This window comes from Nelusetta ayraudi, unplaced genomic scaffold, assembly GCF_046127955.1.
Source record: "Nelusetta ayraudi isolate G7.1 ecotype Tasmania unplaced genomic scaffold, CSIRO-AGI_Nayr_v1 ptg000017l, whole genome shotgun sequence".
Classification (NCBI taxonomy): Eukaryota; Metazoa; Chordata; class Actinopteri; order Tetraodontiformes; family Monacanthidae; genus Nelusetta; species Nelusetta ayraudi.
Window position 1 is genome coordinate 5,167,121 of NW_027466067.1, and position 11,688 is coordinate 5,178,808.

An 11,688-nucleotide genomic window follows, 5' to 3' on the forward strand; every position below is an offset into this window, starting at 1 on the left:
CCTCTCTTAGCATTTTTAGGGGTCAGGCATTTGCCCTGGTGTAAAGCCACTGGCCAGCAGGGTGAACAGTGACACCCCAAGCCCAGCAGGGTGACACTTCTCACTTTCAAAGAGACGCGGATGGTAAGAGAAATTTGGTCATTTGTGTTCGTTTTCAATACAAAGAGACTGAATATGAAATTATTCTGATTGTCCACTATGGAAACAGAGCAAGCTTGTTTACATTTGTGTTTTTTATTGGATGGCACGTGTGGAGCAGTGCCAAAGCAAACAATAATGCAACGTATTTTTTCTGAGATAGCTTTACACTACATTATAGTAACATTGTATTGCAGTTTTTCAAAGTAAAATTCGTTTCTAGCTTTACTTTAGACAATTTTTTTTTAGAAGGAACAGACAATTAAAAAAAAGAACATAATCTTGACAGATTAGACACTTACCCGAGGTTCGAGCTGAAAATCAGACGGACCGGAGGAGGCAGTCCAGTTCACCTCGTATGAGCCTTTTTCATGAGCGCATCCAAACACAACATGCAGCAGAGCAGAGGCCAAAATTCCAGGTTCGAGGGAGGGATTAGGAAGACCCCGGTGATGCGTTTCCTCTGGTGCCCTCTTTTTCAGGAACCTATAGCATTTTAGGGCCAGAGTGCCTGTCGGTAAACCTATCCCCCCCCGAGAGGCCCAGTCAAGAAAAAAATAAAACGCAGTGGGTTAGGTTGCTCCGAGTGTCTCTGAAAGGCTTTATTGCTTCTCAAAACCACCAGACCACACTGAAGAATCAGCAGGAAGCTGGCCAGCAACCCTAAGCCAGGACTTTACTCCACAAATTAGAGTAAGTACATTTATATTCACTGGAATTATCCTAAATGTTAATAGATCTGTATGACTTATTATTCTGTTTTAAAATGTTAATTATCGTAGTATTCTTAACAAATCTAACTGGTGTTTTTAAATTGATTGTAGGTGTGTGGTAACACAAAAATCTCATCATTAATCAGACCTGTTGATTCGAAAGGCAGTTTCTGTTGTTCCAGCCCTGCTTAAGTCAATTCTTCCAAATGCATGTGTAAGCAGACAGGATTTTCTGAAATTCTAGACAGTACAATAGAAAATACTGATAGAAATTTGTGAAAGAAAGACAATTGACAAATAAGTGAAAAGAAAGGTGGACAAAACCAATGAATTTGTGCTTTGTACAAATGACTTAATGTATCACTGTATCATTAATGTATTATCATAACAGCACTGCAAATCTGCTAAAGCTTTTTTTTTTTTTTTTTAATATTTTTAAATGCATTTTCCTCAAATCATTAAGTGTGAAAACAGGATAACCAAAAATTCCCTTTGTAACTCAATCCGTCTCAACATTCTGAACATGGACCTGACCAAGTCCATAAATCATGTCACTCGTCACACCCTCGGTGAGCTATTTTCTCACTTAGACAAATATAGCAGGAGCAACAAGAGTGTCAAACTACTAAATATCAAGATGCTTCTTCAAATAACAGAGCAGCATAATTGAATTTTGTTGATGTTGATCTGAAATAATCAAAAACTGAACTAAAAATGTCAATGCCAATGAAATGAAAAGGGATGATCAACAGCTTGGTCAAGTGAATGAGTGGGCAACTGTGATGTGTTTAATGCTTGAATAGAATATGTGAAAAGTCTTCTTTTTTTTAAGGTATTGTATCAGGAAGGAAAAAATATATTTTCGAGAAAGAATAAGCTTTCTGCTCTGTGAAAATTAAAAAACAAAAAAACATGTTAATTAGAGATGTCATACAGTCGAATTCCACGATTCTTTTATCAATTTGAATGATGGCAGTGATGAAAAAGGAAACCTGACCGACAAAAACCTAATTGAACAAAACTGATAAAGGACAGCATTTAGACAATCATCCGTTGACCTATATTCTTAACTTAGATTTGTGACAAACAAGAAAACTGGTTTGACCCAAATACAAAAATGGTCATGAGTTGTGTGACATCAGCAGTCGATCACTGACCCCACATCATGGTAGACTGCTTGAAGAGGTATGCGACCTGCTGCTGACAAAATTAGTCCAGCCATTTGCAGGAATTCCATTCAGGGAATGTGAAGAATGTAGCAATCAGGGAATGTGTTTTTTTTTCCTTCTGTCACAGATGTGATTCCTGACTGAAACCATGTGTGGTACAGGTCCTCTTTTCAAAGTGTGAATGGAACACTTGCTTTCCATTGTCTAGCATTGTCAACGTGCACCATCAAATTGATTAGCCTCTGTAAAGAAGCAATCCAAGTTTCTAAAATGTATTTTGAAGTCTGATCCATCCATCCACCTTCTACCTGTTTTCTCCTGCAGTCGGGTTGCAGGGGTTAACTGGCGCCTATTCCAACTGTCATGGTGCTAAGGCAGGATACTATTAGCATTATTATTGATAGTAGTATGCTTTTTTTGTAAAACTAATTTGTACAATGTTTAATTCCAGGGGGGCTGGTGTTTAAGACAAGATGTTTAAATTTCGTAAAGCCAAGGAGGAGGAGCCAACGGCTCCTGGGCAGGGTAAGCACCCCAAATGGTCATGACAGAGGTTGTTCCATTTATTGAGAATAGCTTGGCTAAAGCGAGTTTTTTTCAAACATTTATACGTGATGTATTTCTACTGTCCTTTTACAGTGAGAATTAAAAAGAAGTCCAGGGTTCCAGGAGTTATGATAACCCAATTTGTGGAGGAATTACCTGAAGGCATGAGCACACCAGATTTCACGCGCAAGCCCATCGCGATCACTATTCAGGAAGGTATATATGACACTGCATCAGACTGCATGTTAATTAGTTACATTAAGACATATCACAACATAATGCAATTTTATTGCCATTTTTGTAGGAAAAACCGTGGTCTTCAGAGCAGTGAGTGTTGGAAACCCAACTCCAGAAGTGACCTGGACCAGAAATAATGGGGAAATTGATGAAGAGAGGTTCAAGATTACTTATGACAAAAGCTCTGGTGAACATCAGCTACAGGTCGGGTCCTGACTTCTGCCCATTATAAATGACAAGGTGAACACTTGTGAGGTTTTGATAAAAGTTTGTGGTCCTTGATCTGTCAGATATCCGATGTGTCCTCCGAGGAAGCTGACACATACAAATGTTTTGCCAAAAACGAATATGGAAAAGCTGTAGTTACTGCGGCGCTTAATGTCATTGAAGGTCAGTCACAAAATGTTACTCAATCATCTTTATTGACCCAAGATGTGTAATTATAAGTAAGACGTTTTATCTCTGTTATCTTCACTCTCTTATAGTTGGTTATAAAAAGAACAAAGCCATGCAGCAATCAAGAACAGGTATGCTCTGTATTTTTAGTCAATGATAACTTTGAATGGAATGTATGACAGTCATATCAATGATTTGATTGGTTTAAGCAATCCGGGAGACGGCAGAAGACTTCAAAAAGGCCCTGAAAAATAAGTATGCTGCATTCTTTTGTTTGTTTTTAAATGATCATTCCTACTGTGTATGTTTATGACTGTACTATTACTAGCACATTGCTATCAATGTTGTTTTTGTTTACAGGATTGATATGGAGGCAAAGGAAGATACCAAACCTGAAATAGATGATAAGTTTTGGGATTTGCTAATGAGTGCCGACAAGAAAGACTATGAGAGCATTTGTGCTCAGCACGGTGTCACCGATTTCCGTGGGATGCTGAAGAAACTAAAGGAGAAGAAGATAGAAAGAGAAAACGAGCAAGAAAGAGTGGGTTGCATCTTCTTTTCAGAAGATTGAAGACTGAACAGTAAAAATGAATGAAAACACGTTTCTATTTATACTTGTCTAATTACAAACAGGTTGTTGAACGATTATGCAACCTGAAACCCATTGAAATGAGAGATGATGGTGGTGCAGAGTTTGAAATGGAAATGGCACTGAAAGACCCCACTAGCAAAATCTTCTTGTACAAGGTGAGATCTACCCTTTTGATGTTACATACATAATGTTTTTTAGAGAGTGGAATCAAAAGTTGAAGCCAGAAAACATTGTCTGACAACATAAAATGGCAACATATAATGGCCTGCATTTGTGATGTTATGTCCTCATAGGATGGAGTCATGATTCCATTTGATGCTGACGCAGAGGTCAAACATGGACTGAAACAAATAGGAAAAAAGTTTGTTTTCAGCATCAATGGTGTTGACCCAGAAGATGCAGGCTTATATCAAGTTGAGGTTGATGGAGTCAAGATCTTTTCTACTGACTTTAAACGTAGGCTCATATGTTGACTCTTTGTTGGTATACGTACTTGAACGTACTTTAGGGTTGAAAGCAAATTACATTGTCAATCAAGCAACATGATGTTGTTGATGTTGTTATTTTGTTTTTTGTATCCAGTTCCAAATGTTGACTTTTTAGTCAAGATTGAGGATGTGAAAGCAGAGGAAAGAGAAGATGCTGTGTTCGAGTGTCTTCTCTCCCAACCCCTGAAAAAGATTACTTGGAAAGGGAAAAATGTCCCCCTGGAGCAAGGGGAGAAGTTTGACATCCTTGTGTCAGAGGACATGCTGATCCATACATTGGTGGTGAAAGACTGCATGCCACTTGACAAAGGAATTTACGCAGCCGTGGCTGGGATGGCTTCCTGCAACGCCTGGCTTGTTGTGGAAGGTGAAATTTGCATTTTTCAAATTGTATCTTTTCAAGCACAGAAAGGAAATAGAAAAATGTAAAATACAAACCAGTGAGGCTCTAAAACTGTTTTCTTCTATATTTTCCAATAGTTGACACTAATCCTGAAACCCGGGGGAAAAAGAAGGCCCGCAAAACAACCAGGGCTGGCGGCGGAAATCCAGAACTTCTGAGGTTAGCTCAGGAACAACAGCTCAAGCTTCAGAAAGAAACAGATGAGCTAGTTGCAAAGGTGAGAGCAGAGCAAGAAGCAGCAGCTGCAGCTGCAGCCATTGCCGCAGCTGAGAAAGCAGAAGCCGAGGCCAAAGCAAGAGCAGAGGCAGAAGCTAGAGCCAAGGCTAAAGCTGAGGCCAAGGCAAAAGCCAAGGCAAAAGCAAAGGAAGACGCAAAATCAAAGGAAAAGTCCGGTGTGAAGGAGAAGAAGGCAAAGAAAAAGGCTAAGGAAGGGGAGGGCAAAGTTGTTGAAGAGGAAGACATCGATGAGGAAGAGGAAACTGATGAGGAAGAGAGTGAGGCCACTGATGAAGAGAATGATGGGAGCACAGGAACAGAAGAGGGTGAAGGAAAAGATAAAGCGCCCAAAAAAGGAAAGCGTGCCGAAAATGAAGCTCCTGAAGGTGAAGAGGAGGCGCCAGTTAAAGGGAAAAAAAAGAGAGTGAAAAAAGGTCCACTTGTCCCTGAAACAGTTGTTGGTAAGGTGTAGCATAACATTGTATTTAGCTGGACTCTTATGTGTTTATTATGACTCTTTCCTGTTAAAAGTTTATCCTTTATTCCGTCTAGAAGTCGGAGTGTACTTCACCAGCGGACTGTCCGATGTAACAGCCATCATTGGTACGGATGCAGAACTGGTCTGCAGGCTGAGTAACGAGGAGTGTGATGGAGTCTGGTACAAAGAAGGGAAAGAGGTGAGGAGGACAAAAGTCAAACTAGTGGAGACTTCACCTTTTAAAATATTGATGCTTTGGTAAACTTTTGGGTGCTTTCAGATCACGGCGACAGACGATATCTGCATTGTGAAAGATCAAACTTATCGCAAGCTAATTATCAAAAACTGCAAAGAGGAAGATGCTGGAAAGTACCGCTGTGAAGCTGATGGACGTAAAACAGAAGCTGTGCTTAAAGTTGAAGGTACTTTACTCAGAATTTACAGGTTTGGTATTGAAAAAAAAGAAAAGAAAAAGATGATACCATGTAGTGCCTTGTTCTTTTGCATCAAAATTCTATAATTTTTTCTAAAACTTTCACTAGATCCTCCAAGACTGAATGCTGATGACGTGGAAGAATTTAAGAAACCAATTGAGATTAAAAGTGGAAAAGACGCAGTGTTCAAGATGACGTTCATTGGCCGTCAACCCATGAAGGTACAGTGGTACCACGAGGGCGAAGAGCTGGTGGAGGACACCAACATCAAGATCGAGAAATCTTCTGAGCACACCCGCCTTGTGCTAACCAAGTGCAAACGCAAATGCTCTGGAGAAATTAAGATCAAAATTAAGAATGAATGTGGAACAACTGAAGCAATTACTCACCTCGTGGTCTTAGGTAAGTGTCATTTTACCATCCATTTTCTATCACCGCTTCTCCTGCACTCCGGGTGGCGGCGGAGAACATGCAAATTGCACACAGAAAGGGGTGTGCTGTGAAGTGACATTGCTAATCACTGCACCACCATGTCAGCTTTAGTGTCATGCGTGCATATGTGTAATTTCTACATCAATAACAGCAGCATATCATACAAACATGGTTTTCTTTTTGTCATTTTTTGTCTTATTCCAGATAAACCCACCCCACCCCTTGGCCCAGTGGACATTATTGAAAGTTCCTCAACCTGCATTGACTTCAAATGGAGGGTTCCCAAGGACAATGGAGGCTGTCCCATCACTAATTACATCTTGGAACGGCAGCAAATTGGCAGAAACAGCAGGAAGAAACTTGGAAAGATCGGCCCAGAGCCCAAATACAGGGATGCCGATGTGGATCACGGCAGAAAATACTGCTACCACATCAGAGCAGAAACTGATTATGATGTCAGCGACATGATGGAGACTGATGACATCCAGGCAGGGACAAAGGGTGAGCATTTTCACTATTATAGGCACTAAAGAGTCATGGTGAAGTGTCTCATTTTCTATCTTGGTTACCTTTCCAGCATTCCCTGGGCAACCTTCAGTGCCAAAAATTGTTAGCGCTTTCAAAGACTGCATTAATCTGGCATGGACAGCACCCACTAACACAGGAGGTACCAATATTTTGGGCTACAACGTAGAAAAACGCAAAAATGGCAGTAACCTCTGGAGCTTTGTTAACCCACTTGATGAACCTATCAAAGGTAAGACCATTAGTCTTTGGCCTGACAATATATATTTTTACACTGTCACAATAATTACTGCATTGGCTTATTTTTTTTGACATATTCACAAATGTACTGAATAATTTTGCTGTCCACATCATTTCCAAGGATTACTAAGTATTCAGTAGCCAAGTGCCAAATGTTCAGTATTAAAGGAATCAATTTTCAACCCTGGATGAAGTTTCATTTATTGTTCAAGGCATTTAATAAGTTTCTTATTTTTCTGATAAATGTGTTAATGTGATTAATATCATGTGTGAAAATATGAGGTTTTAAAAAGTTCATCTTGTCTTGACAATAATTTCAAGTAGTTTCTTAAGATTATGTTGTCCATCGCCTGACAGGCGTGTCCAAATCCAACATAGTGCCAGCCAAAATGTGAGAGCCTTAGTATCTGTTTAAGTTCTAAACTGTTATTTCAATGTGTCCTGTTGGGTCTTACCTTTGTACAAATATGCCAACAGAGAAACAGTACGCTGTGAAAGATGTTGTTGAAGGCATTGAATACGAGTTCCGTGTGTCAGCGATCAACATTTCTGGCTCTGGAGAGCCAAGTCCGCCTTCTGAGTTTGTCTTTGCAAGAGACCCAAAGAGTGAGTAAAGGCAAAATGAAGCTCTGGTTTCGACTGCTTCTGTTGATCATATCACACTATGCCGGCATCTTTACATTCCCAGAGCCCCCAGGAAAAGTGATTGATCTGAAAGTGACACACTCCACCTACAGTACTTTGTCGCTGGGCTGGACGAAGCCCACAGAGGAAGAGGGAGTTCAGGATGAATCTAAAGGATACTTTGTGGAACTCAGACCAAATGAAGATCCCGAATGGGGCCGTTGCAACTCCAGCGCTATTATTATGAACTCCTATACTATCATGGGTCTAAAGTCCATGGCCATGTACTGGGTACGAGTTTTAGCCACCAATGAGGGCGGAGATGGTGAGCCTCAAGAGTTGGATAACTACATCATTGCCATGCCTCCTCCAGGTAAGTTGTCCAGAGTTTTGAGGATCTGATTGACCCTTGATTAAAACTGCCAACAGTGACTAAACCCACTCCTATATTTTTGCAGTGAAACCACACTTTACGGACAGAAAAATTAAAAACTTTATGGTGTTACAAGCCGGAAACTCTGCCCGCATCAACTTTAATTTTCAGGTTCACAACAATTATAATATTTACAATAACAGAAGACTCTGTCTTTTATATATGTGCTTTCTCTAAATAAAGAACTATATTGTCCGTTGCTGACAGGCTTGTCCAATTCCAACTATTAAATGGCTGAAAGATGGCCATCCTGTACCCAAGCACGTGGGTGTGGACAACACAGAAACATCGTCGCAGATGACGATCCCCGCAACAGAGCGCTACGACACCGGCATCTACACCATCCTCGTCAAGAACCTTGTCGGTCAGGACTCCTCTAGCATCGAGATAAGAGTCACAGGTACCAAAGATATCATGAACATGCGTACTAATTTGTTATTGAAAGGATGTCAAATTTCTCAAGATGCAAAGAAAAAAAGTCAGAGGTGACTCAAAATAAAAAAGTATGCTATCAGTTGTTTGACAAATAGAATATTTTGGCCCATCATAAAAATGAATACATAAACATTTTGGGATAACTGTTTTTTTTTTCTTTTTGTGTAGATGACCCAAAGCCTCCAGGCCCAGTGGACGTGGAGGAGAACGTGCCGGGAACAGTGACAGTGTCCTGGACACCCTCACCAGATGAGAAGAAAGACGACAGGCTGCACTACATGATCACCAAGCGGGATTCCGTCAAGAGAACCTGGCAAACTCTGGCTGACCGGTTGTTCAATAACAAGTACACTGCAATTAACATCATGCCGGGAAGGCAGTATCACTTCCGAGTCTATGCCAGGAATGACATGGGCCTTTCCGAACCATCTGAATCGCCCAAGTGGGAAGTCAAGGTTAAAAAAGGCAAGTGTAAAAAAGAAAAAGAAAACTAGAAGTGCTAATAACGTCTTTGTTTGCATATGGTATGTATGCACTGTCAAAGGCAGCGCATCTGTATGCTACATACCCGACCATGCAGAATACAGGATGATGACTAAATCAATTAGCAGACTACTAAAGGGAATACATTGATTAAAAGGGACGGGATTGCTTTCCATTTCAGCCCTCATGTATTTCTTCATCCTTTCAGAAACATTTTCTCTGACCCTTCCCGCTTCCAAGGATTGCTGCTTCGAGACGCCGCCGTCTTTCTCCGTCCCGCTGAAAATGCACAACAGTCCAGAGAGATACGAGTGCTACATGAGTTGTGCGGTGACAGGAAACCCCAGACCACATGTCACCTGGTACAGAAATAACATCAGCCTTAACACCAACACTAACTATTACATTACTAACACATGCGGGGTGTGCTCGATGATGATCCTCAAAGTCGGGCCAAAGGACAGCGGGAATTACACTGTCGTCGCAGAAAGTCCTCTGGGAAGGGTGGAGTGTTCAACGAAGCTTGTTGTTAAAGGTACAACAACATTGCTAAATCTTCACCATTAACATCTATCCCACTGTTCAATGTTTAATCCTTCCCGTTTCTCTCTCCACTCTCAAGATTAGAATGATGCCAGGTCTGGACTGGACCCGTGACCAGAAGTGAAATCTGACAGATTTGCAATCAATGACCTGCTTTGATTGGTGCATTTTTGCAGAGAATTCTGCTAATGTGTCTAATAAACTATAAAAAGTGATTAAAAAAAGAAGTTGCTTGTGGAAATAGTTAAAATATTAGATATTAAACATATATTAGATAAATATTGGATGTTACATAAATATTAGGTGTTTAGAAGCAAGTAGTGACAGATGTTTTCCTTCTGTCGATTGTACTTGTTTAATTCGTTTTCAAGAGCACTTGACAAGATTTATTGTTCATTAAATGTTAATTCTGCAACCAAGCAAGTAAGTCTTGACGTGGTGCTTATAGATAGTTTCCTGTTTGATGATTTCTGATTAACTGGAACATCTTGTCTTGAACTGAGCATGCTTTAGTATTTGAATTTTGAATACTCTTAGCAGAATGTAAATAAACCTTAAATGTTGAACACTGACAAGTGGGCATTGCATCTCTCCAACTCTGACTACACACCGTTTATGGGCCCTTCACCCAAAGCTGGCTTATAAATACAGCAAACTATTCAATCAATCAATCAACCCATCAATCCATCAACTTTTATTTTTACAGCGCTAAATCACATCCAAAGACGTCTCATAGCACTTTGTACAATCAGAGAAAAAGGAACCAACTGGGTCCAGTTGTATATATACATTCATTCGGGGGTCTGCTGGAGCCTATCCCAGCTGTCGTAGGGCGAAGGCAGGGTGCACCCTGGACAAGTTCATCGCAGTGTATATATACAGTATATAGTGTATATATATATACATATATACACATATATATATATATATATATGTGTGTGTGTGTGTGTGTGTGTGTGTGTGTGTGTGTGTGTGTGTGTGTGTGTTCACATTCACAGAATGACCATAAAGTAGTATAGTAAATAAAGATAGACGAGATTTAAACATGAAATTAATTCTCTATATAAAATTGAATACATTTAGATATTAGTTTCCAGGTGACTAAATAACTAAATGTGTTTGTGTTTTAACAAGGCTGGTAATTTGTTGTTCCAACAAGTCACTAACAAGTTAATTCACACCCACATACATCAGGATATTTAATGTCCCAGTGTCACATGCTACACTGTTTTAAATAGGAAGGGTCTGGGTAGCTACAGCAGCACTCCACATAGTGTAGTAGTGACAACGTGTTTCTGGTATACAGTGACGCTCCTATTTTGCTTTTCCATATTGTCACTTCCGCCTCGACAACTGCCACTCGGTGTCAGATTTCTCCTCCACTGTGAGCATGTGTTTACATGCATTCGGAGGATATTGTGGAGCGTCGTAAATAAGGCAAACTCATGTATTGCATGACAACGTGCAACGTCGTGAAGTTGTGAGGCGCCCCAATGTTATCGGAAGCCACATGGTGACCTCTAAACCCGGGTTGACTTTGCCGTTGAGACGACCAACTGCATCCAATCCATTGCAATTCCTGTTGATTTTTGTTAAGGAACGTGAACTTTGTTAAAGAAATCAAAAAAAAATATCTGCAATATCGCAAAAAAAAAAAAAGTTATTTTTTTATTTCACAAAATTAACCTACTTTTTTATTCTTTAGTCACAAAGATAATACACACAGTTAGATAATAGCTATAAATAGTATTGATTATATCACCTCTCTTGATACAGGGTTTTTAAAAAAAACAAGAGCTGCTCACAGAGATGAAAAAAACATGTGTTAAGGTTGCACCAGGTGAGCGTAATGTCAAGTTGTTTTGTCATTGTTTCACGGTGTGGAATTCCAAGCATTTGACTTTGGTAACCTTGTGCGGTAAATGCCATTGGAAACATCAAGCCTCTCACATCAGCCTCCCGTGACTGGGAACAGTTACAGGTCCACAAGACACACATCCATTTTATTACGCTGCTCGAAATACACACATTCAGTCGTGCCTAAAGCTCACATAGCTGTATTATTTCTGAGATCACAATAAGTAGGCCGTGGTTTTAAGTTCCCACTGCAGTACCTCTGCCCCATGAGTGATTAGAATGACCACTCACATCCTGTCCTCT

General features: G+C 40.1%; 1 protein-coding gene across 1 annotated transcript; it reads left to right on the plus strand.

Moving 5' to 3' along the window:
- Nucleotides 1-674: 674 nt before the first annotated feature.
- Nucleotides 675-10,103, plus strand: igfn1.3 (immunoglobulin like and fibronectin type III domain containing 1, tandem duplicate 3). The gene is made up of 24 exons (XM_076024937.1): nucleotides 675-831; nucleotides 2,472-2,545; nucleotides 2,660-2,782; nucleotides 2,871-3,007; nucleotides 3,094-3,193; nucleotides 3,289-3,330; nucleotides 3,409-3,454; nucleotides 3,560-3,743; nucleotides 3,836-3,949; nucleotides 4,088-4,250; nucleotides 4,377-4,649; nucleotides 4,763-5,362; nucleotides 5,454-5,578; nucleotides 5,660-5,801; nucleotides 5,922-6,215; nucleotides 6,450-6,746; nucleotides 6,823-7,002; nucleotides 7,488-7,616; nucleotides 7,699-8,007; nucleotides 8,093-8,178; nucleotides 8,275-8,467; nucleotides 8,671-8,967; nucleotides 9,194-9,520; nucleotides 9,608-10,103. The coding sequence occupies exons 2-24, from the start codon at nucleotides 2,494-2,496 to the stop codon at nucleotides 9,610-9,612; spliced, it is 4,218 nt and encodes a 1,405-aa protein (XP_075881052.1). The 5' UTR covers nucleotides 675-831; nucleotides 2,472-2,493; the 3' UTR covers nucleotides 9,613-10,103.
- The last annotated feature ends 1,585 nt before the right edge of the window (nucleotides 10,104-11,688 follow it).